The 27,284-nt window shown below is 33.3% G+C and overlaps 2 protein-coding genes, 1 non-coding gene and 2 pseudogenes across 4 annotated transcripts; 3 read left to right on the top strand and 2 right to left on the bottom strand.

Annotated features, from left to right (window-relative positions):
- The first annotated feature begins 7,078 nt into the window (after positions 1 to 7,078).
- On the top strand, positions 7,079 to 9,063 carry LOC143576326 (actin-7-like; annotated as a pseudogene). The gene is made up of 4 exons (XR_013142928.1): positions 7,079 to 7,151; positions 7,291 to 7,683; positions 8,122 to 8,735; positions 8,831 to 9,063. The product of XR_013142928.1 is annotated as an actin-7-like (transcript).
- A 6,601-nt stretch (positions 9,064 to 15,664) lies between these two features.
- On the top strand, positions 15,665 to 15,734 carry TRNAK-CUU (transfer RNA lysine (anticodon CUU)). Its single transcript has one exon. It is a non-coding gene; the product is annotated as a tRNA-Lys (tRNA).
- A 130-nt stretch (positions 15,735 to 15,864) lies between these two features.
- Positions 15,865 to 17,216, bottom strand: LOC143576325 (glucan endo-1,3-beta-glucosidase pseudogene; annotated as a pseudogene).
- A 5,638-nt stretch (positions 17,217 to 22,854) lies between these two features.
- Positions 22,855 to 24,449, top strand: LOC143576340 (MLP-like protein 423). Its single transcript, XM_077060449.1, has 2 exons — positions 22,855 to 23,103; positions 24,156 to 24,449. Exons 1-2 carry the CDS (start codon positions 22,866 to 22,868, stop codon positions 24,425 to 24,427), a joined length of 510 nt encoding a protein of 169 aa, XP_076916564.1. The 5' UTR covers positions 22,855 to 22,865; the 3' UTR covers positions 24,428 to 24,449.
- Positions 24,450 to 25,097: 648 nt separating this feature from the next.
- LOC143576339 (WAT1-related protein At5g40230-like) lies at positions 25,098 to 27,076 on the bottom strand. The gene is made up of 7 exons (XM_077060448.1): positions 26,881 to 27,076; positions 26,670 to 26,735; positions 26,424 to 26,537; positions 26,126 to 26,351; positions 25,892 to 26,050; positions 25,573 to 25,724; positions 25,098 to 25,483 (listed from the first exon to the last, which is right to left on the bottom strand). The coding sequence occupies exons 1-7, from the start codon at positions 27,045 to 27,047 to the stop codon at positions 25,315 to 25,317; spliced, it is 1,053 nt and encodes a 350-aa protein (XP_076916563.1). The 5' UTR covers positions 27,048 to 27,076; the 3' UTR covers positions 25,098 to 25,314.
- Between the last annotated feature and the right edge of the window lie 208 nt (positions 27,077 to 27,284).

Below are 27,284 nucleotides of genomic sequence, written 5' to 3'. Positions count from 1 at the left end.
AAATATTCTTATAAACCACACATGCCTATATTTTTTGTTTGAAGAATTTGAATTCTCTTTTTCTAAGATAAAAAAAAAAGACATCTTATCACCATGTCATGTCAGTTGAAGACAAATGGCACATAGTTGATTATTCTTAGGTTTAAACTATAAATAATAATCTAAAAGGGGGCAATATAAACAATAGATATGGAAAGTATTAAATAGTAGTATAGTACTACAATATGTAAAAAAATTGTCATCGGTTTATGTCTTTAGCAATGCCGATTTACATGATTAGGTAAGAAAGATAATAACTATTCACTCGTTTGTAAATTGATACAGAAACATGTGAGTTGGACTTTTTTTTTAACTCTTTTCACATTTGCTTATATAAAACTGAGTTAATGTAACAAGAATAGTATCTGTTAATCTATATACTTACATAAAGAGAGAAACTCAACATATTTATTTTAGTTCATGATGTTCGATATCTTGTTCGCCTCTTTCACATTTGATTAATTATTTTGTGTTATGAGGATTAAAGGTCGACTCAAGAGAGAAAATCAATATGTTGTGTTTTATTTTATAATTTTCAACATATCGTGTTTTCATATATGATGCTCAACATATTGTTCGCTAGATTTAAGAGAGAAATCAACATATTGACTTAGTTAAAGATGTTTGCTCATGGATGTTTACTTTGTTTTAGTTCATAGTTTAGATTAAAATAAGTATTTTATATTTGCTGTGTTAGTTGTTCATAGTTTAAAACAAGTATTATCAAATTTTAATGCCTTGTCATTCTCTACTTAAAATACATGCATCAACATATAACATACCATAGACTTAAATCTCTTCTACCTTTTTTAAACATTATGCGTTTTTTAGCCTACCTTCACAAAAGTATATATATAATATTATAATAATAACAATAGCAATTATTATTATTATTATTATTATTATTATTATTATTATTATTATTATTATTATAGTTTTGGTGGCCGCCCAAAAATTATGAAACACAGTGTCAAAGCAATTATCAATGACAGTTACAAAAAGTTCTTTGCTACCGACCAAAGGACATCAAAGCTCAATCTAGTCACTTCCCATTTCAAACAAACGCTATTGATTTTGTAAAAATATTATAATCGTATCTTTAAAATAAATGTTAGATTAACAGTTCAAAGTTTTAGGATCTAAACTAAAGCAGCATGTCCACACTCGATGTCACAATTTAACCGTGGAACATCGATAAAACACAAGATCGACAAATGCTTGTAATTATATGATAAAGAATCATAAAATTTTAGGAAAGCTGTAAACAAAGTCTTATGAAAGTAAATGAAGTTCAAACGAAAGTTTATTACCTTATGTTTCTATAATTTAACGGATTCAAAGGTAAGAAAATATTTATAAAACAAATGTGGCTTTTTATAAAACTGGTGGATCTTTTATATAAACAAGCCAAAAGTCAAAATCTGAATGGCCGCATTCGTAAAATGGATGGTATGTTGGGATTTTGTATACCAAGGTATACAACTTTATAAAACCATTTTCATCAAATCTCACCTATGATCCATATGAAGATACTTACAACTATTAAAACAAACGATAGAATGTTTAAGAAACTACAACCTTTGATGAAGATGTGGGCTCTGGTTGCGATGCACGCATATAATGTATATATGCATGGCTCTTCTGGTGAGCAAAAGTGAAATTGCACTAACTTTGATGTTATTTTACTAATTTCGTGAAAATAACGTTAAAAGTGGCGGAAGTTTAATCAGACATCATGTGGTGGCGTTGAATCGTTGATAGCGGGCGGACCTACCCATATCGTACGGGGACGCCGATCCCTGTGAAAAAATAATAATTAGTACTGTTATAGTGTTATAATTCAAACCGACCCGTGTGAAATTTCAAATGAGTGATGAAAGAAAAGTAGAAGAAAAAAAAGTTAGAATGGCCACAAAATTTTCCTCGAGCTGGTGCAACGGTGGTTTCATTATGTTACTTGGAAGATGAAGTAGAAAGTGAAACACACACGACCTGTAGTGCCTAATTGATTTTGAGTTACATGGGCTTTTTAAAATTTGTTTTGGCCGAGTCAAAAAGTTAATAAAGTTTCATTTAATTTATTGTATATTTGGATATCTTTATTATGCAAAACTAAATAATAAAAAAATACTCCAATTATATAAATTGTTTATTATACTGATCGATTTAACCTAGGGACATAAATTCTTTTGGTTTTTTATTATTTACATTTTATTTAATTTTATTAACATCTTTTCTATTTATTAGATCTATATGTATTTTTCATAACTTACCTCCATAAACAAACTTTAAAACAAATATTGAGCGGTGCCTAGAGTTAACAATTTAAAATCAGTCAAATGGTTGTATATCAAACAGAAAAATATAACTTTTATATACGTTTCTCTATGTAGGAATTATATTTTATATATTTTCTATATGATACGACCCGACCGAAATGACTGAACTGGACCAAAAAGTTATATACCGATTTAACCGACTCGTACAGCCGAACTGGAAACGATTTTTTTTATATATAAATGAGTATTGACCCAAAAAATTTCCGACCCCTGTGAGAAAATTTCCTGGATCTGCCACTGGCTGAAAGACAAAAGTACATGCACCAATCAGTGGGTGTCCCTATGGTTTAAGTGTTATGTGCCTTATGCCATCGAGTCGGGGGTCTCACTGAAAGCAGCCTCTCTATTCCTATGGGGTAGAGATAAGGTTGTCTACATCTTACCATTCTCAAACCTTACCATAATTTTGTTATTGATGTGATTTACTGATTACGATAATGATCTATCCATCCACACAACACATTTGATTCTGACAAGCTGCTAGCCTCAAAATAACAAAATTAAGATCAAAGATAACCCAAAAAACTTTCGTCTGGTGTGCTATGTTATATCATGGAGTGAAACACATAGAAAAAGTTTTAACCCTAAGTCATTATCTATACTATATATAATGGAGGAGTGAAGGACCTCTTAATTTTTAAGAGGTACAAAATACTTTGCTCATTGTATTACTCTTATTGCATGCGTTAAGGAAGTTAAGAGGGTATTATAGTCTTTAGTTGATAGCATCCCACAACCGATTTCATTGTCTAAATTATAATTACATTTTTTGCCCTTCAACTATATTTATCTTTTATAAATTTATATAATATTTACCCTTTTACCCCTTTAAGTTTATCCACATATTCCTCAATTTTCATTTATATTTGTTTTTCTTTTATATTTGTTAATGCAATATGTTTTAATAAATTTTGAACATACCTCTACGATGTGCTTATTTTTGTCGACATTTTGATATAAATTTTACTAAATATCGAGATACGAATTATAAAATACAAGCCATAGCAGCGCATGTGTACAAGTCGCTTAAGGGTCTAAGATACAATCAGTGTGTGATGAATTATTTCTTTTTGACATTGGTTTAACCAGTTAAAAGGCCGGGCAATGCAATAGCCTATAAGTAATACGGAGTAAATATTTTGTAAAGAATATGAAAATATCAATTGCAACACTTAAGGGATAACCATACATATATCTTCTTATGCTACCAACGAAATGCAAACTCAAAGACAACATAATTTACTATATTTTTCTATTGGCTTATCTTTCATGAAGGCCTGAGTCAATAAAAGTAGTTAATACGATTATAAATTATAAAGTATAAATATAAAATCACTACATAAGTAGAGAAAATAAAAAGGTATAACGATTTGTTACATATACAATAACAAAAATGGGAAAGTGAATACGGTGCTGTTAGCCGTATATACTTGCACGATAAACCTATCAAAACTACGTATTTTTAACTAAAACTAATTTAATTTAATTTAATTTAATATTTTAGTATTTCCAAAATTAACTCCACCGATTTCTCCAAATGTCGTTCATCCTTCTTCAAGTTTTTCCTAATAATATATTTGTGTCATCCCCTTTATTATTTATCTCAATGCGTTGTAAATTGATTTCCCCAATCAATGAAAATATTTAATTTAGTTAACATTGAAGATTATTGTAGTATGATATTAACCATATTATTATAATTATATAGATTTATTATATTATTATTATTATTTGATAATTTTCCACCGTGATGCTTATCATAGATAGACATGATTTTAGTTGAAGACCTGAAGTAAACAAATTTGATTTTTTTTTCTGTGTATTATGAACTCATTGAGGTACAATGACTTCTTTACGAATACATGGAAACGATATTTAGTGTTCAACGGGGACTATAATGAGAAGTGTTCAGAGTTTATTTTCCATTTCATTTCATATTAGTAGCCTTATGGATATTCTGACTGTAATTATCAAACATGATAACCTGAGGGAACCTGATTCCTTACATCAGATTGACTATTAGCTTGGCAACAAACAATATCTTCAATTGGACATAATAACTTTCTTAAATTAATATTATTTTTAAGCATTTTTAAAATTTTTATATTTCGTTTTGATTATTTTAGGTCAATTAGCAAAAGATGTTGGATGATCTACTGCCATTAAATAAAATTTCTTAAAGGTAACACATTTTAAAGTACACAACTTCAACGTGAATTTAGGAACGAAATAATACTATTTCTATATGTTTTACCTAATACGCTTAATTAACCATATACTTTTTAAAAGATCATGAGTTTACAAACGTACAAGACCAATATGATAAAGAATTTTTTAGAATAGTGTTAGAATGAAGTAGTTGAAGTTAACAACTCTTATGAAAATAAGGATCAAGATAACTTTTGGCATACATCATATAATGAGGTAAAGATAAAGTTTAAGATCAAGATACTGTGTATGCTTGCTTAGAAGCGAAATACACTTAATCCGATCTTATCTTAGTCCGTACTTTGTTTTATTTGTTTTTTACAAGCTTACGCTATTTTTTAGTAATCTTATGCTTTGAAACTGATATTTTATTATTCATGTTTTAGTTTATTGCGATGAAAACAATAGTTTCTGGAAGTAGTTGATAATTTTAATGTTAAATTATCACTTACATGATGTATAAGACTTGTGAAATGAATAAACCGCACTGATGATATTAACTCATAAACTTGAATGCGAAATAAAAACATTTTATATAGTAAGCTATTGTAAAATATTACACGAATACAAAAAACTAACAGAGGAACTATATAATAATCATAAGAGGACTGATAAACTAACAGAAATAAATATCAGGTTATATATTGTGATCGCCGCAACATCGCGCAGGTTTCATACTAGTTAACTAACTACGTATATGTGGTGTTTGAAGACCGTGGGATACCCCGCCCTCAAAACCAACAAAACAAAAGTTAAACGTATCATTCCTTTATTTATCAACCATTTATAAAAGCTAGAATCCACCAACCTTGCTACCAGCCAAGGTGTATCCATAGTCATACAGGGGGTGGACGGTTTGGAATCTTGCTACCAGCCAACCATTAAAAAATCAATGGAAACTGTTTGTTTGTTTTTTTTTAAAGGGAGAGTTTGTTTGTTTATTTTATTTTTAATGATGATTTGTGGGTAGGAGGAGAGAACTTTTTTGGGGTGTTCCGTAAGTGACATTTACATAAGTGTCTTACATGGCAAAAACATGTCATGTTTCGTGAATGAGATCTGCAAATGACATCTACGGTCTTAGTTTTATGTTGACAATTACTAATAAGATCAAAGTGGGTTACCTAGTGTTGCTTTAACCGTTGCTAGTAATTGTTAACAAAAGACTAAGATCTGCAAACGCCATTTACTCTTCCGCAAGTCCCATTCGCGAAACCTAACACGTGTCACCAAGTCAGACACTTCCGAAAATACCATTTACCCCAAAATAAAAAAAATCTCCCCTTTTACCCACAACCCAAAACTCTCTATTTTCAAAAATGAAAGAAAGAAAGAAATCAATGGGAACCATTGTATTAGATATGGTATATACTTTGTTATACAAAATATACATGCTGATAAACAAATAATATGAAAGAAAATATAAAAAGTAAAGTGACGAAATGAAATGAGTGGAGAGCCGGCGGGACCCATGACAACAAAGACGTGTGACCCACCTGGTACATGAAAAGATCCAACGGCCCGTCTGCATCTTTCATTTCTCACTTGTCTCTCAATTTCAAATTTCAGCGGGTTTCATCAGGTAAATAATATCAATCAACTGTCTTTATGTAATTTTTGATGTCTCGATTGCTGCATTCATGCATGCATATAATCCAGTTTCACAACTTAATTTTAGTAAAGTAATTTTTGTTTTTTTAAATTAAATTGAAGTGTTTGATCATCCAACATGTTAAATGATTTATAATCTGTGTTAGTTTATTTGGTAATGTGGAATTCAGTTAACTGTTTTGATACTTGAATCGTTTGTTTATTTTTATTAAAGTGTAAATAGCGTTGATCATGAATATTATTATACATATGCATATTTAGCTGACTTACTTCAGAAAGGACCGTTGGTCGTTTATCAGTTTAGCGATACTCCTATAACTCATTACACTATGAGAAACTTTCTCATTCTTGCATTTGTATAACATAATATCAACTAAATTTGCAGCTAAGCCAATCCTGTTTATTAGGTCTGTGCATCGGTCGGTTTGGTATTTGGCTATAACCGAACCCAAAACCGAATGATAATTCGGGTTTTGAGTTTTTGAAAACCTTTCGTTTCGGTTTTATCATTTATGATTGAAACTGCTTGGCTGAAAAAAACAACTTTCACAAAATAAATGAATTTTTGGATCTTAATTGTTCCGTTAATCGGTAATTAATTGATTATTATTCATTTGGGCTAATTTATTTAGGTTACACTATTAACTAAATTCTTATAAAATAAACCACATAAAATACAAATTTGAAAATGAAATCCATAAATTTGGTCCGGTTTTTATGAAAACGTAAAACCAAGCTGTCGGTTTTTTTTAGGTTCGGTATTTTTGGTTACGAATCAGTAGCCTGTATGGAATGTTACATATGTTTTTTATTTGGCTGCGGTATGTTGTTAGAATATGGTGTAATTTAAGATATCAAGTCTTATGCTTTATTTTATTCTGTAGGTAACATAAGATGGCAGAAAATGAAGACATTCAGCCACTCGTATGCGACAACGGAACTGGAATGGTTAAGGTATGTTTATATCCCATTCATTGATTAGTAGGGTATTGGTGGGGTCCACAGAGTTTTTCTGTAACGGATTCTCGCAGTTACAAAAAATCATAAAAATTCAAGCACACATTTAATAATGATATCATTGTGTTTATTACAGGCCGGATTTGCAGGTGATGATGCACCACGGGCCGTGTTCCCAAGTATTGTGGGCCGTCCCCGACACACGGGTGTGATGGTTGGAATGGGCCAAAAAGATGCATATGTTGGAGACGAGGCCCAATCAAAAAGAGGTATTTTAACCTTAAAATACCCAATTGAACACGGGATTGTAAGCAACTGGGATGATATGGAGAAGATTTGGCATCACACCTTTTATAACGAGCTTCGTGTTGCACCCGAAGAACACCCAGTTCTTCTAACTGAAGCACCATTGAACCCGAAAGCCAATCGTGAGAAGATGACCCAAATCATGTTTGAGACGTTTAATACCCCTCGATGTATGTGGCTATACAAGCTGTTCTGTCTCTTTATGCCAGTGGTCGAACAACCGGTAAGTTTGTTATTATTGATGCTAAACAGGTTGTGCCCGTGGGTTGGGTGATAAACTCGGCACAATGGGTTCAGTTCGGTTTTGGTTTTACCATTTGATCTTGAAAGTTTTGGGATGAAAAAAGACCCAACTTAATGAATTTGGGCTTGAAACTTTGAGTCTAATTCTTTTTTTGTTAACTAATGATTAATGATTAATTGATTATCAGAACCTAAAACTCTTGGTTTGCATCATGTATTAGTTCAGTGAAGTTTTACAGTTTTCGTTTGATACAAAACCAAATTGAAAAATCAGTTTTTTGTAAAACATAAAACTAAACCGTTTGTTTTTATTTGGTTTGTTCATTCTCCATTTCTGTTACGTCAGTTATTTCAGTTTCCATACATCATTACTTTTTATCCTTCTAACGTTTAAACCATGTATGCACCTTTGCTGTAGGTATCGTCCTGGATTCCGGGGATGGTGTGAGCCACACAGTCCCAATATACGAAGGATACGCCCTCCCACACGCAATCCTCTGTCTAGACCTAGCCGGACGTGACCTAACTGACGCGTTAAGGAAAATCTTAACCGAACGTGGGTACATGTTCACCACAACCGCCGAGCGGGAAATTGTCAGAGACATGAAGGAAAAACTAGCCTACATAGCCCTCGATTATGAACAAGAGCTCAAGATCGCAAACTCGGGTTCCACAATCGAGAAAAACTATGAGCTGCCTGACGGGCAGGTGATCACAATTGGGGCAGAGAGGTTCAGGTGCCCGGAGGTATTGTTCCAACCGTCAATGATTGGAATGGAAGCAGCAGGTATTCATGAGACGACATATAATAGTATCATGAAGTGTGATGTGGATATTAGGAAGGACTTGTACGGGAATATTGTGCTTAGTGGTGGTTCTACCATGTTTCCAGGCATTGCAGATAGGATGAGTAAGGAAATTACTGCTTTAGCGCCGAGTAGTATGAAGATTAAGGTCGTGGCGCCTCCTGAGAGGAAGTATAGTGTTTGGATCGGAGGGTCAATTTTGGCATCTCTTAGCACATTTCAACAGGTTTGTTTTTTAATACTTAAGTACTGTTATATTTATGTAAAAAATTGAGTAATTGTTAAAACCGGTTGTTATATCTATATATGTTGTAAATGCAGATGTGGATCTTGAAGGCTGAGTATGACGAGTCGGGCCCGTCAATCGTGCATAGGAAATGTTTCTGATTTGTGCCTTGCGACGTTTACTTTTGGTTTTGTTTATTCGTGTTGGTTATTATAATTATATATGATGTTTTTCAAGAGTGCGGTAATGTTATTGAGTGAGCGCGAAGATGATTGTTGTAACTTGTAAGCTCTACAATTCTTTTATTTTAATTCGATTTTAGAAACTATATGAAATGTTCTGTCTTCATATATATGTGTTTTGAGAAAATGTTGAAAGTAGTTGGTTTTATGAGTGTATGATCATGTTTGAACAAATCAACATCTATAGCCATGAGATATTTTATAGTTGTGTATATTCGTTTACCATATGGTTGTTGGTAAGTACATAAACATGTGTTAAGAAAGTACAAACATCCGATACTTGAATCTGATTCGTGTAACATTCATTATGACAAACGTAAAGGGTATTTGCAAACGTAATGATGTTATTCCTAAGGAACTATTGTTCGCAGCATTTTGTGTAGCACTTACTACAGTTTCATGTTCCAAAAGTAGATTTACCATAATGTGGCAACAAGATGTAAGTAATTGTATTCGTGCGGCAACAAGGCCACATATTTATCTCATTACTATTTACTACATATCAGAAAAATGACTACTTTGTTGATTAATCTTTACCCTTAAGTCAAGCATAGTCAAATATGCCAGAACACATTATTGTGACATTGCTTTAAGATACCATGATGAAAAAGTGAACTCCCAACTTTTGTAGATAATGATGTAGTCTTGCATTTTGCTTTAAAGCTTTAATGAAATGATGGCACATGATTGTGTAGTTGTTAGGTATGCCAATTTGTTGTTTCTTTTTCATCTTTACAACTGCTATTAATCAGATATCCAGATCCAACTTTATATTTTATTAGAACTGAAAATGGAGATGGTGGATGGCATGATCCTGATTCTTTGACTTTTCTAAGTCAAACATCTTAATTTTCAATTTCAGTATTTACATAAATTTTGAAACTTTCTTGGTTTGTTTCTTTTATGTGCCATCATCATACCAAATACTAGAAATAGAAGAAAAAAATCTAGATGAAATATAAAACAAACACGTATTAATTCACCATTCTAGACAATCGGGTTGACTTTCAAAAGTCAAACACACCAAAAGTATGTGTCTATAGTTCTATACTGTCATTACTATATGTCTATATTCCACAAGAGTATGCTAAACTTGCATAGTTGATAATTCTATCCTCTAGATCATGAAACGAGCGGGACTCTGTCTCGATGCTCATCCTTGGTCAAAGGGTGATCTAGAAAGTCAAAATCGTTGTCTTCATCTTCGACATGATGATCATGGTTGTAACTACTTTTGATATACATTTGTGATCTTGATTTAGCTAATCTTTTACCAACATTTCTTTGAGTAAAGCTACCGAAACCTTTGATCCCACTTGTGAGCTTACGGGCCCTAGATCGCTCTTCCTTCAAAAAAGTTTGGTCTTCTTCAAGCAACTTCAAAACTCTTTCTGATTTCTCTCTTACCCTTAATCCCCAGTTGAATCTATATTTAGATAGAGATTAATTCAAGCTGTCTCAATTACAAATATATAGTTGCATATATTATATACAGAGGTGTGAATTTCTAACATGACATGAATCTAACAGTAGTCTTGTGAGTTTAGGTTTAGTCTAAACATGTTCGGGTTGGTTTTGGGTGAAACCCACGAACACGTCTAGCTAAACATGTCGTGTTTAGGTTGAACTAATGGGTTCACATGTTTGCCTTTATGATTTCATACTTAATTTTTTAAAATGTGTTTTTTGGTCATAATTTAAACTAATTAAGTCTTTTATGCCAAACTAAAATACACGAGATACATAAGCATAAATTTTATAAAACCTAATCAATTTATATAAATTCATAATTTTCTTTTGTATACCTGTAGGTTTAGAGTAGAGACTTGCATTCGGGTTAAACGGAGAACATTTGTGTCAACCTGTGAAAATTCATGTTGTATTTGGGTGTGTGCCAAAATTTTGGTCCGTGGTCAAACTCAAGAACAAGTTTAGCTAAACATATCATGTTTAGGTCAACCCGACGGGTTCACGGGTGACCTGTTTCTTCTATAGTTTTATATCTTTTTAAAAATTTGGTTTATGTCATAAACTAAATCAATTAAGTATTTGATTGCAAAATATAAAGGACAAAAGATAAATATGCATCAAGTTACAAAAGTAACTAATTTATACAAATTCACATTTTTCTAAAACTTGTAGCTTTAGAGTACAAATCTGTATTCAGGTTAAACATGTCATCTTCGTATCAACCCGTGAAAATTCATGTCATGTTTGGTTTATGTGTCTGGCATGATTTTGAGTACATGTCAAATTTTCATTTCATGTCAGTTCGACCCACTAACCCCCGAACATGACCCATTTAACACCTTATACGTACCTTTGTTGATCAAGATGTTGGAAAATAGTCATCTCCTTGATAACCTCTTTATCACATTGAAATTCTTCCCATATTCTCTTTGGGCCATGTGTGAGCAAATGATCCAATAAAACAAGAGCCTTATAAGAGCCTCTCCAATTCTCTTTATCAAACTTACATAACCTAAAACACCCATCAAAACTTGCAAATTCATTTCATAAATAATAATTCAAACCACTTTTATACAAAAATATCACTAGATTAAACACATTTTGTGAAGAATATCGACAATCCTCCAATAATCATCGACTTCAAAAGCCGCACGTGATATTAATCCCATTGTTCGCGTGTCGGGTGGCCATGCATCTTCATCAGTTGCTTCTTCAGTCAATCTATATATCAAAAATAAAATTTTAAACTATAAACGTAAAACAAATTTAAAAAGCGCACGTTAAAAACACAAGCTTACAGTTGTGCGGGCGTGACATCCATTAAAGCCAATCGAGCGGTTTTGATCTTCTCTTTGAAAAAGAAAGAAGCTTGTTTTTTGAGTTCTTGGAAGGAAGGAGAACCCATTTTTTTTGCTTGCTTTTTTGGTCTTAAAGTTTGTAAATATCATTATATGTACAAATTATAAGTAATAAATTAATGTTTTTTTGAGTTGAATATACCTAAACTAATAAGGGTTTGCAACAACTCCATTACCAAATACACCCAATAGATAAGAAGTGGATTTGGCATATGTAATTAGAATGACAAATGTTGAGTTTAAAACAAATAAACCATGGATTAATTGTTAGGTTTTGAGCCATTCATGTCACACCCCGATCAAAGGCGGCGGAACATGCCGGGGTGCAACGATTGCTCATAAGCGCATGACACTATTTAAAGCGACAATATTTAACAAACTCATTTCATTTCACATCATCGAAAATGTCACATAACCAAATATTCATAACTCAAATACAACAAAATATAACAAAATATAGCAAATCAAATATTGTTCAGTTTTGCTAATATCCTAACGGTATTTGTGACGTTTTTTTCACCGAACTCCATAATCAACCTAGATGCAAACCTGTAACATTTCATAAAATAAAGTTTATCAACACAAAGGTTGGTGAGCAATTCATAAGTTTGAACAATAGATATATAGTATGAAAAGCCACAAAACTAGTATACAAAACCATAAATAATAGCTATAAACTTGGATAAATAGTTATCGCTAACAAGTTAGCGACACCCAACTATAAGGGGTTGCCAAATAGTTTAGGATTTTATAGTTATCGTTAATTGCATTACGTTAACGACACCTTGCCATGAGGGGTTGCCAAATGGTCTAGGATTTATAGTTCCACCATCCAAAAGCGATAAACACATAGTCAAATAAGCATAGAACACCAAATCGAGCAATTATTCAAGTAAGGTATACGACAACGTTTGTGGTTTAAGACCCAAGTATAAAACATTTAGTTTAGATAAGTTGAAATGTCACCCCAAAATAAAAGATAGAAAACGGGGTATGAAGTTACTCACATTCAAGTAATAAACTTGAAAGATTGATTATTTGGAGATTTGCCGGAACGACGAGTTTAACGTATGAAGCCTAAATAAAAGAAAGTCTTGGATTTAGAAAGGTTGTCTTGAAGATCTTTAAATAAAATAATTGTTGTAAAAACTAATCAATTAAAGTTCAAGGTTTAAAATGTAACTATTTAAGAATTTATAATAATAACCCTTTTAAAAAATGTAAGTTTGCTCAAAACCGGGTTAAAGTATCTAACCTTAATATTTACTTAACCAATGTTAAGTAATAAGGTGGGGAAAATGCTAAAATGCAAGTTCCATTAGGCTAAAGATACTAAAACGGGTTTTTAACGAGTGTTCGGGTCTTGACAAATGGTCAAACCCAAAGTCAACTTTCCAAAATATTAATTGTTATGAGATAACTCATTAAAACATACTAACACTTAACCAAGTATGTAGATCTATTGTTTAGAACTAACAACGCACGTTAAGCGAGTGTTCGGTTTTGTCGGTCCAAGCTATGTTATGAGATCAAGTTGGATCCAACTATTCCAAGTACTTAAGAAAATAATTAAAATCAGTTTGTAAACTATTTTTTTAAAGAAATATACAAGTCTTGATAACTAAAAACACACTTGTGTGTCTTAAGCGAGTAAAAGTCGGTATAGTTCGGTCTCCATCTCACAAATAGTTCATAGATGGTTTCTACATGCCCAAATATCATAGAACTTATATATTGGTTTATAAATGAAGAAAACTTAAATTTTACAACAAAAAAAGTTAACTACAAGTCTTTGAAGCAAAAGTTTTGGTATAGTTCGGTTTCCATCTCCCAACGAGTTCATAGATGGATTCCATATGCTTAATATCAAAGAACTTGTAAAAATGATTTTTGAAACTCAAATCTAGCAATAAACATGTTTAAACAACTATTTTAACAAAACTAATAAACAAAAGTTCGGTTTCCGGTTTGGACTAGTTTCGGTTAAACCGAGGTTCGTCTTATACAAACCCACACCATGGAACTTGTAAATAAGATGAACAAACTAAAGAGTTAGAAGTTAGTCATAAGTGATATGTATAATAAGTTATGTGTGTGTAAATATATATCAAGAACACGAAGTCCTCCATGAAGCCTTGCCTTATGACATTCGAAACTTAACCAACCAAAGTCGGTGAAATAACAAATAAAGGAAACAAGGGGTGTGTATTATATATATGTTGTACCACCATATTCAAGAGTTAGTAATGTTAGATGAACAAGTTATAATGAAAGACTATAGTTAGTTTGACTTGAGAAGTCAAAACTTCAAGAATACATAAGAAATAACAACCTTGAATCTATGGAGTTTGAGAGAGTTTTTTTGGAGATGTAGCAAGAGTAAAATGAAGAAGATTGGTGTGTATGTATAGGGAAGGAGTGAAGGGTTGGGTATAAAGATTCTTTTATGGTTTGCATAAAAATGGGTATGTTTAAATGGTCAAACAATGCATAATATAAAAAAAAATATATTTTATATATTTTAAATGACAAGATCCAATATTTTATATATTTGAAATGTTCGGGTTACAAACGGGTCGGGTTTACATAACAAAAGTGACCCGAAATTGACGAATGTCACAATTCAACATTCAAAAAGCTAATTGATGATGTTAGGTTTTGGCTGATTATGCATGTCTTTAGGTACGTGTCTTTAAAGCTAGATTTGGTCAAACATTTTTGCAAAATTCGTGTTTTTAAAATACTCTTTCGTGAGGCATTATGTAAGTTTTCGACTTTTCATACAAGTATCGAGAATGTTCATGTTAGTTGCCATGTTAATTCGTTTTTAATAAGCAAAAATGCCCTTTTACGTGTCTATTATGTTTTCAACTTTTCATACAATAACAAAAAGTTCACCATAGCTATGTTGTTTCAGTTGTTACTTGTTACGCGTCTATTATATTTTCAACTTTTCATACGTGAAAGTTTCACATTACTTGTCATGTTGATTCGGTTTTTAATAATTGAGGGCACAAAATTAACGAGTAAAGCTATTAATTGGTGAAAAGTTTGCTTTCGGTATTGGAACACAAATAAGATATTGGCTTAATTCACCCAACCGTTTATTAATCAAGAAACTCAACTCAAAACTTGATTACAATGTCCCTATCCTTAAACACGGTATATATAGCAAACCAAAACATGTTCTACTATTACTAGGGCACAATTAATTAATCCCACAATAGTTATCTAACACGTATCCTATCATAATTCGATTAGGAGTTGAAGATAGTTATCCATGCAATAAATAACTCTTAATATTATTTTTATATAACCATTGCACCCCAAGGAACACTCCTTGATCGTCCCCCATACCGAGCCACATAGAAACATGAATTCACCAATAACGAGCACATAAAGGTAGTACTCATACAACATAATAACTTACTCGTAAGATGCTATTAAATGATAATGGGTCAAAAATAACTAACTATTATTACCAGATTAAGCTGGGTTAACCCACAACCGCTTTTTTTCTTTTTAGCTGTTGATATAAAACGAACAAAAACTTTTTACGCATTTTAATACTCTTCGGCTAACTAATTTCCACATGTTGGCCCATTAATCATCCGGTTAGAGACCAAGTATTTAACCCAAATCGACCCGTTTATGAGCTTGTCACATCGAAATCCAATTTGTAAAAAAGTTCAATCAAAAGAAAGAAACACAAAAACTCCTTGAATCATTAACCTAAATTTTAACTATGACAATTAACATACCAGCTAATAATATGTCTAACTCAAAACTCCTTGAAACACACACTACAATCACAATTAATTATACAGGGGATTATTTCTGTGAGTCAGATATGTCAGCCTGTCTAGCTCAGTTGGTAGAGCGCAAGGCTCTTAACCTTGTGGTCGTGGGTTTGAGCCCCACGGTGTCATTTTTCATGGATGTCACATGGCATTGTTACGGACAAACTAATATTTGTGCCATTCACATCGATCATTAATGAATCACAATATAAAAATTCAATTCCTAAGTTAATAAGTTGCTTCCTCAAATGACAATCTACTACAACATAAAAAAAGAAGCCAGTACAAAAACAACAGCAACAATGCCTTTGGAAACCTTCGCCAATGAAGTACTGTGGCCGTAAGGAGTTGTTTCCGAAGATCCTAACTGTGACTCGCCCGATGATTTGTCTGAACCACCCGAAGACTTATCCGAACCAGAACCATCACTATCTTCTGGACTTGACGACTGAGAACCCTCAGGACTCTAAACAATATCAAATTCAAATGTTAATAAAACATCAATCACAATTGTCAAAACTTTGTTTCACATATTATATTCAAGTTCTTAGTTCTTACAAATGTTGGTTTAGTTCCATTCATGACACCAATGTCGTAAACTTCAGTGAAATCTGGTTTGAAGAGCCCAAAATTTCTTTCTGCAAGCGAACCGGGCTTCTGATTCTCGTTGAACAATGCAAATATGTAGATCTCGAAGCTTTTTCCCGGCATTAATGGTGTTCCATCTTTCGATGTAGACTTCTTGATCATCGCTCCGTTGTATGCCTTCGCGTTGTCATTATTTACCCATGTAAGCCATGGTTCACCGAGCGATGGCCAACCCGTCTCCCCAACTATAATAGGCACATCCCCGTATCCTAGTTTCTTCATAGCGGAGTAAACCGCGTCCATCAATCCATCAAACATGTTTTCATACTTGTTCCCGGTTTTAGGGTCGACAAACCCCTTGTTTGGTCGGAACAAAGCGTAACTATCGTTACCTTGGGAGTACCCAAAGTAAGGATACGGGTTAACCATAAACCCTGACTTGGTACTGCTCAAGAACTCAAGCATAGGTTTTAATATCCCGACGTCCCACCCAGTTCTAAATGCACCAGAACTAGGTGGGTCCGAGGATAATAATATACCTAATGAATGTGGTGTTGTCACTTTTATTTCACCCATCCCCGCCTTTTCCAAAGCTCCATGGAGCGTTTTCATGGCGGGGACCACGTTGTCTATTTGTTCTTTAGTCCCCCAATGGAGAATCTCGTTACCAACCGCAATGTAACGGATTTTCGTATCTGGGTAATACGGTTTGATTTTGTCCTGTACCCATTTTCCCGCCTTATCAGAATCCGTAAGGGACGGGATGTCCCCATTCGGGACGGTGATTGTCACGTAGATACCCGTGTTAGCAAAGGCTTTCATGATTTCACCATTCATATCAAATATTTTGATCCGGTCAATTATCGTACTTTCTTTAAGGAACTGCGCGACTTGTCTAGGCGACGGGAGGTTGTCGGCGGTCGTGCCATAGTTTACACCTATCGAGCACACGGGCAATACGATTTGGAGGAATGTTGATAAAAGAAGAAGATTGCACATGGATATCCGTCTCGAAAGCTTCATATCTGTTAATGCTGTTACAAAACAAAGAGTACATGTTCAAGGTTTAATATACTTTGTACTTGGAACATTTTCAAGGATTGCACAAACCATATAACACTTTGATATAACAAAATTAATAATAAAAGAAACTTACAATAACCAGTTGAATGGATCATTGTTTTTGTTTCATCAAGAAACTACACACAACTTCCCCAACAAATCATTAACCATGGCTACCAAAACATGTTCGAGATCCGATGAAGATTAGCTTTGTTGGTTTAATAACGCAGCAAGTATCTCGGGCAATTGCGATCGGTTGATAACGAACATGCATGAATGTAGGACCATGATATTGATTTATGAGTCTCATTTGTCATGTAAAATATATTTTCTATGGATCAAACGGTTTCTTATGGGTGGATAATATTTATTTATCTATTAATTGTCTACCATATGTGTCGCTTTGTTCCCCTCATTCTCTAGAGCCACCAGATTGTTTGATTTCTAAGCATTTGACCCGAATTCACGGGTATGGGTCTTACCAAACCCAGATAGTCTTTAAATGGGTTATAACATCTCATATATTTATGAAACTCTTTCATAATCAAACAATGATTTTTGCGGGTCATGGGTCTCACCAAACCCGGATAACTCCTAAACGGGTTATAACATCTCACTTATTTGTGAAATAACCCCTTAATCAACAAAGAATAATTTACATGGGTTATGGGTCTTACCAACCCCTAATAGCCCTCAAATGGGTTATAAGATCTCATTTATTGGTAAACAATATCATTAAACCCTAATTTAATTTATTTCTTTTACATGTTCTCTGTTGCTGGTCTATCATCTTTATCGCCGGTTAACTTCCGATATTACCCACCATTGTCAACTACATTAACATCCCCTTTTTCATTAGACAAATATTTGCGTTCATGTTTGTTCATTTAAAAAAATCAACATACTTGTGTCCGTTTATGTTTGTTCGTTAAAGATCAAAAAAACCCACACATCTCAATTGAAAAAACTCAAACGCTAAAAAATATAATAACAAACTAATATATATGTATTAAATTAAAACTAAACTACGTTAAAAAAAAATAAATCGTCATAAAATAGCAAAACGATTAAAACAAAAACTTGAATAAACCACCGTAAGACGAGAAGATCAAACTAGTTAACAATATTTCTGGTATGATAATACAACTAAGATATGGACCACATTTCAGAATTTAAGTATACACCAAGAGCATCCAATATTTATTACATGAAAGAAAAAAATAAAAATACTATGATAGTCCAAACCCGTACCAAAAAAAGTTTTAAATAGACATTCGAGAATAGAAAACTTAGTGACTCGGTTAAAAAAAAATTATGGATCCGTTAGTGACCGCAAACCGTGCGATCTCCCTCTCTTTTATATATGCAACATGCCAACATCATTTCTTCTTTATTTCATCTCTATCTTTAAGCTCAAAAACTTTCATTAAAGGTGTGAATGAATGACTTGTAGAACCGACACTTTATAAAAGCATTCAACAACATAAATAAAATTATGAATACCACCTCATAAATGACCGCCTAGCCTCCTATACTTAATGCCCCTCACCAACTGTCTGCTCATCAACTTTAGCCCCTACATTTAACTTCAAAACTATTTCATAATATATTAATATGAACGAGTATCAAAACCATTTGCATGTGTGTGTATATATATACAGCTAAAAGTTGAGTGTGAAATGAAAAACATGGGGGTGTTTCTCATTTAGTTTATAAAATTGTTTTTAATAAGTTTATAGGTACTTCGAAGTTCAAACTCACTCGTTCAAGCAATAAACGAGCCAAGTTAACGTCGATTTTTGAACTTGGTAAAGAACTTTGAGTCAAACTAAACTAGCTCCCTGAACTTATCAAATCAATTATCATTTTCCCTTAACATTACTTACTGTAGCAACACGGTTTTTTCGAATTTATATTTATATTAATTATTAAATACCCGACCCGTTTCGATGTTCGGGTTATTTTATTAAAATATCACGTTTATCAAGAAGACTAAGTAGTAATATATTATTAATTATAACTTTCTTACTTTGACAAAAATTACCCAGACATAAACTCTTAACCCTTATTAATTCCATCCTCAAACCTTAGGGTCTAAAGTGAACATTTCGTTATGATCCATATACAATCTGGTTAACCCAAGATCCAACCCTAATCCCTAACCCGATTACAATTATGATTTCTTGGACCTCAATTCTCATTGTGTATGTGGAAATGTAATAAAAATCGCATTGTATATGCCTATTGCGTCTAACCGACTTTCTAATTTCGTTAATTCGATTTAAAAGATTCTAGTTACTCGTATTATATTAGGCTGACTTAAACCTAATTCGTATCATATATAAACGTTTATAAAAATTCAATTAGCACTGCAGACACCATCATCTAACCATCATGATCAAAACCCTTAGTCCTAATTTGATTATTATTGTGTTATGCTTTGCGTGCTTGAGTTCTTTCTGCCGGCCGTCTGTCGTGGTGATTAGTCAGCAAAACAACATCGTTTTAGGATTTATTTTTAAAGCTTGATCTACCATTCACATTCTTAATATTTGCTATTTCTGTTTGCTCGTCTGTTAATGTGAGTATTTCAATCCCCCCTTTACTTAATTTAACCTTTTTGGGGACATATGCATTCGTAGATATTTTCTATTATATACAGTATTCAACTGCAACTGTCTATCCTTGTGCGTTTATCAGTTTGCCTAACTTGCTATTTGCTTACTTGCTTTATTTGAATGTTATTGCTTACTTCGGCAACTGATGTCCATTTTTATGGCAACGGTTTAGTCCTTGCTTGGTAGCCAATGTCCATTTATATGGATTGGTTGAGCCCTTTCTCTATGGTTTGCTTTCTTTATGGTTTGCTTTCTTTATAGTTGTTTGATTGTTATGTGCTATGACTATCTGTATATCTCATAGGAATAGTTTGCACTTTTACTTATTATTATATAGTGTCTCAAATCTGGTGTTATATTCACTCAACTTTGTGTTGACAAACCTATTTTATTTTTAACGCATATGCAGGTTATCATGTGATATGATTCTTAAGCTTGTATTTGAAGAAAACTTAGGTTGCATGCTAGAGAAGAAGATACAAGAATTAAAATATTGGATTTTGTTTTATTTGATTCAATTTTAATTTATGTACTTTGGTTAAATTGTTGTAAATGATTATTTAACTAAATCTAATAGATATTGTCATATTTAATATTGCATGATAGTAACTTTGAAAAGCTGTGAGCAATCAGTTCGCGCCCCAGCATTTTCGCCGTAGATTGGGGTGCGACACTTACAAACATATTAGTTCCTCAAACATTTTGGTTCACTTAATAGTCTCCTCTAAATATATGAAATTAAAAACTATTTTGTTATTATTAAATGTTTTTATTTTTAGGGGGGACGGGGTGGTCGTGATGGCCACCCCATCACACGTTATGCAGCCAAGAACACCGTCATCGGTCCCCCCATCACGCGTGATAGGGTCCGGCCGTGATGGCCATCACGTGTACAGGCCCAAGAAATTTGACTGTTGGGGGGGAGAGGGTGACCGTTGGGAGATTAAAAAAAATTAAACAATATAAATAAACAACCATTTCATTCCAACTTAAAATCAAATCCAACTCAAAACACTCTCAATCTTCTACTACAAAAACCTATTTCTTCACCATTTCAATTCAAAACAAAAATATATGGAATTTCCGAGCAACTCGTTTCCTTTCCGCTAGACACCGATGGCTCTTCGTCTTCGGACGATGACATTGTTGAATGGTTCCTGTTGTTATATAACGAACTTGAAGGCTCGAGCCGTCAAAAGAAAAAAATGGTGGATCGTGATCGTATACATGCCCACGAAGTGCTAATGAATGACTATTTTGTGGAGGAGCCGAAATACAATTATGAAACGTTAGGGAACAGTTTCGTTTGCCAAAATCTTTATTTTTAAAGATTGTAGCCGATGTCGAAGCAAGCGAAGAATGGTTTCAAGAATCTTATGACGCGAAGGGCAAACGAAGTTTTACGCCGCTTCAAAAATGCACATCCGTTATTCGTCAATGCTCGACAGGTAACCCACCCGACCAATTCGATGAATACTTACAAATGTCTCAAAGAACTTCACGTCAATGTCTCCAATTCTTTTGTAACGCGACATCACACGTCTTTACGCCGCGTATGAGACTAGATGACATTTTCCAGGGATGCTCGGTAGCATCGATTGTACACATATCGAATGGAGGAATTGTCCACGTGAGTTTCGAGTGGCGTATGTTAGGGGTGATATCAAACGACCGACCATCTCACTTGAAGCGGTTGCGTCAAATGATTTATGGATTTGGCATTCTTATTTTGGTGTTCCTGGCTCAAACAATGACATCAATGTTCTATACATATCACCGTTGTTTCAAAGCGTAAATATGGTACCGCACCTTTCTGTCTGTATTTTGTTAACGGGAGATATTACAGACGTGACTACTATCTTGTCGATGGTATCTACCTGCAATGGTCTGTTTTTGTGAAAGCCTTTTCGTTTCCTGTCGAGACCAATGAAAAGGCGTTCAAGAAATTGCAAGAATCAGCAAGAAAAGATGTCGATAGAGTTTTTGGTGTCTTAAAGGGTAGATAGTGCATACTTAGTCGACCGGTTCGTGCAATGGAAAAACCCACTATCTCTAGCTTAGTATATGCATGCATCATATTACATAATATGTTAATAAAAGAAGATGAACGTGCAATTTCTCCAGATTGGGTGCCGAATCCTCCTACTCAAGTTCCCGTTTATGAGAATGTGCAATTAGACTTGCGGTATGAAGATATTCACCATCGGTTGGGATATGATCTAGTTAAAGTTGTAGGTTCTTTAGGTTTGGAATTTCCGGATTCGGACGAGGAGTAGATTGTTTAATGTAACTTTTATTTTTTAATTATATTTTTAAGTTGTAATATGTTCTAGTAAAATATTGTTTTTAATTTTCAAGTTGTAAAAGAAACAAAAAAAAAAAACTCATCACACCACACCATCACTAAATTCCATCACTAATGATGGAATGTGGTGGGATGAGGTGGACACACCACCATTGGGTGTGGTGAGTGATGGATTTGGAAACACCTCCACCCCCCTTATCATTGTAAATATTATTAATATTTTTTTATTTGTAATAATATCAATATTAGTATCAATCTTTAACACAAACATATTTATATATAGATTTATAAAAATAATAATGCATTGGCAGTGATAATAATAGATATTATTATGATCAAATACAATAAACACAAAAAGAAAGAAACAAAAATAAATATAACATTCTAGAAATAAAAAAATAAAAACAAAACTTTTAAAGAGAGGCTATAAAATTAAAAAAATGTTATAGGATAGTAATATGTGAAATAATATTGTTATAGAAAGTCAAAATTTAAGAGAGATAGTATAAGAAATAAGGCACTTTGGACAAAGGTGTAAGTGTAAACATAATTTTTGAGTATTTGACTATTTAATGTCTCATAAATCACCTCCATAGTTAATGCAATTACCAACCACCCACTCCCATAACATTCAACCCATTGTCACTATATAAGCAGGTCCATATCATGTTTAATATATATATTCTCATGAACTCTATACTTTTCAATCATCTTTTGACTTTTGACAAAGCTGCTGACATGGCAACCACAGGAAAGCTTGATGTTGAAGTGAAGGTGAAATCTGCTGCAGATAAGTTCTGGGAAAGCATCATGGACTCTGCCAACATCTTCCCTAAAGTCTGCTCCGATCTCTACAAATCCGTTGATGTCGTTGAAGGCAATGGCCGAAGCGTTGGATCCGTACGCATGGTTCACTTTGCCGAAGGTATAATGTAAATCAAATACAATAATAGCTAACGACTAACCGAGGATTCGTGAAGCTCTTCTAACATTCTTTACCAAATGAATTTTGGTTTGACCCAATAACCTAAACAATGGACTATGAATAAAAAAATATGTCTACATTTAAGATGATCATAATCAAATTATATTATATAAAAGTTTTTTTTAATATATATATATATATACAAATTTTTGGCCCCTACAATAAACGTGCCTTGACCGATTGAGGATGTGGCTCGCACACCTTAAGAGCCGGCCCTGATTATTGCAATCTTAAAATTTGTAAAATATTACCTATAGATATAGATAACCTATACATATAACAGTTGAAAACTTAATATAAACATGTCAATAACTTAGTTTGATGGATTTTATTATGTATATATCATGCACATTTGTATTTAGAAGTAAACTTTTTAAATTATATATATATATAGGATCATGATCAAGAGAGAACTTTTTGCAAATTGAGAACTTTGAGAACCATTTTGGACCACTAAAAACACATTTAAAAAATATTTAAAAAAATAATAAAACAAAAAATAATAAAATTTTAAAAAAGTAAAAAAACTAAAATTCTTATATTTCATTCCGGTTTCATTAAAAAAATAAAAACAAAACAAAACGTCGTATTATACACATATGTATTATTTTATATAATCTTTAGTTACGTAATATACATATATGTACAATATCATTTATCTTAAATTATACACATGTGTACAAAAAAAACATGTACAATGTACATATATGTATATATTATACATATGTGTATATAATATAGCTAAACCGAGTTTTTTTAATGAAACCGGGATGATAAAATAAGAATTTTAGTTTTTTTACTTTTTTAATTTTTGTGTTTTTTTATTTTATGATTTTTTTTTAATTTTTGGGTATTTTTTGTCGAAAATGGTTCTCATAGTTCTCAATTTCAAAAAAATTCTCTCATGATCCTGATCCTATATATATATATACATATATCCTTGATAAAAAAATAACCTCACCCGTAAAATGTATTTTATAATTTTAAAACAGGATCGCCGGTTGTGAAACCTGCGAAAGAGAAGATTGAGGAGCTTGATGAAGCAAAAAAGAAAGTGGCATACAGTGTGATTGATGGGGACATGCTGCAATACTACAACAACTTCAAGGCTAGTCTTGAGGTGATTCCTGAGGGAGAAGGAAGCCTTGTGAAATGGCTTTGTGAGTTTGAGAAAGCAAGTGATGAGGTTCCTAATCCTGACCTGATCAGAGACTTTGCTGCCAAGAACTTCAAGGAGATTGATGAGTACCTCCTTAAAGCATGAAGTACAAGTTTTTAATGTATGTTTTGAAGTTGTTGTTTCCTATAAATAAAATGCATACCCTGCTGCTTGTATACATGTCTTTGCATTTACCTATGTTGATATATGTTTATGAATAATATTAATATTAATAAATCAGTAAACTCTCCTTTGTTTACTTAAAAGTCTACTATCTAAAATTAAGCCCCAATTTCTACAAAATAAACAGAATATACAACTTTGGATTCGGAATTACATTCCAAGTTGACCGATTGACTGACTTAGGACAAATTGCAATCTGTCGCGTATCACATGAGCGGAAACAAAAATAGCAAACAAGAGAGAAATGCACGTCACAGAAAAGATGATATAATATTCAATGTCTAAACCATGGTGCTTCTATCATTTGTTTTCAATATGACATGCGACAACTAATAAGTTGCATGAGTTTGTGACAACTTACGACCTTATTATTAGATGAATATGAAAATTCAAAAAAATCTCTGAAGTCAATATGAGTTTTATTGTTGTTTTTCCACACGTCTAGCACACTCCGACGATCTGTATATGATTACAACAATGGGTTATTGTCCCATGCCATTCTTGCATTCTACCTAACTTGAAAACAATTTGTTCTCGAGTTCTTAAACACGATAAAACAAAGATAAAATTCTCAAGCAAAATGACATATTATTGAATGACAGAAAAATTCCATTTCATAGGGAATTCTAACAATTTGTATCAAACTCAGAACTAAGAAATTATATTATTTATATTTAGACATTCAAAAATAATAATGTGATAACTAATAAATTGCATAATTTGGTGAGATGCAAGTCATCCATCGACCCCCTATCACCAATCCGTGCATGTGTTGACCAATATGATTCTGTGTACCTCACATCAAAGGTTTATGGTGTGGGCGATGTGCTTTGCTCCTCAACATCTTGCAAGAGAGGGGCTGTTTTGTCATCCAATATTGTGCTCGCACTCAAGTGTGCCCCCACTATCTTTTGTTCTTCGGCTTTTCCCCACATCACAGTGTAAAACCCGATCACAACAATAACTGATCCCAACAAACTGCACATATTATTCGAACGGTTAAGACTACAAATGTGTAATATTACAAGCTAGAAACATGAAAACAAATAATATGAAAACATCTTCACCTTCCAAGATAGAAACCGTCACCTAAGAAGATGACACCTATCGAATTCGCGATCACAATGCCAACCGGATGAAACATAGCGACAAAGAGCGGGCCCCTCCTTCGTACACACCATGATTGAACTGTGACTAGAAATGCATACCCAAAAATCCCCTATATAATACCCAAAGAACGCACCAAAATTAACATTTGAAATATATAAAGATGTCACACTAGTAGCGAATGCAGGAGTTTTTGGTAGGGAAAAAAGAAACAAAATCCAGAAATAAAAGAAAAAAAAAACATTTCAAAGATAACATTGAGCATATATACATACTCACCGAATAAAGAACGGAAAACAATCTTGTATTAGGTTGTAAACTGAAGCTGCTTAGGTCAGTTTCCACAATGAAAGAAGCTACAGCTGATAATACGGTGCAGATAAGACAGTAAGAAAACATCAAATTGATCACCACAGGGTATTTGTTAAGAACAATTGCCTGAAACACAACAAGAAAGCAAACATGTAATTAGCGACAAATGGTGATCAAATAAATAGTAAGTAATGTAGAGACCTGTGTAATGATATACATAGAAGCGAAAATGGCATCAATGGTTAAAAGGATTCCTCCAAGCACCCAATCTGAGAGTTGGCCGAGAAGAAGATGCTGCTGGTGCAGGAGGTTTGGTATGAGTGATGGGCCTTGGTAAAGAGTCATGATGATAGCCCCTGCAATGGAGACTAGAGTCCCGATGAATTTCGCCAGTGTTGAACCACGTTTCATGTTGATGACTTCCATCCTAGAACCAGAAAAGGTAAGTCAAATGCTAGTCTTAACTGGTTATTTAAGATATCTGAATATGTTTGTTTACCTGAATAATGCTGCGAGTATGAATGTAAAACCTGGGATGAGATTCAACAATGTAGTTCCGAGAGTTGCGGAGGAGTATGAGACACCGGTGTAACCAGAGATCTGTGCAAAGAAACTAATACAAGAAACAGAGAGTATAGTACTATTATTATTATTATTATTATTAGATCATATATAATAAAACTATGGTAGACAGACAATATAGACCTTAGCAACCAACTACATACATACATACATACATACATACCCTAGAAGAGCAACAAGGAAAAATCCAATGACGATGTTAAAGGTAAGCGGGGGACGAGTTGGTGATCTGCAAACGTTAAAATAGAAATATATATATGGAATCAGAATTGTAATTTTGTTAATTGATTAGGAAATGAAGTGAAACTGAAATTAATATTATTTATTTAACAACAAACAATTCAATAAAATTCAACAAGCTGCCTAAGTAATACCTATGGGCGTTGGCTAGAGAAAGAGGAAGAAGGATGAGTGAAGCAATGGCGTTGGAGTAAAAAATAAAAGAGTAACTAGACATGCCATCGGCTATGGCGGCCTTGCTCACAATCATCAGTAACACTTGTGCAACCTGTGTTGCCACCATGCCTGCGTACTCCTTCATCTTCTTCTCTCAACCCAAACCCTACCTACCACTTCACAGGTCCAGGACCCCTGCTTTTTAGTATTAAATAAACTCACTCTTTCTTTATTTTTTAATTAACTAGTTGTTGGTCTTCTCAAGATTCGATGGATGGATGGATGGATGGATGGATTCGGGAGGAGTTAGGTACAGACGTTCCTATTATCAAGTTGAAACCTGCAATTAATGATTTCTATTTTCTATTATTCAAACGTAGAC

This window comes from Bidens hawaiensis, unplaced genomic scaffold (genome assembly GCF_021521415.1).
Source record: "Bidens hawaiensis isolate Kalapana, Puna unplaced genomic scaffold, B.hawaiensis_p1.1 tig00028074_1, whole genome shotgun sequence".
NCBI lineage: Eukaryota > Viridiplantae > Streptophyta > Magnoliopsida > Asterales > Asteraceae > Bidens > Bidens hawaiensis.
The sequence above is the reverse complement of the archived record's forward strand: the minus strand, read 5'-3'. Positions and strand labels throughout refer to the sequence as shown.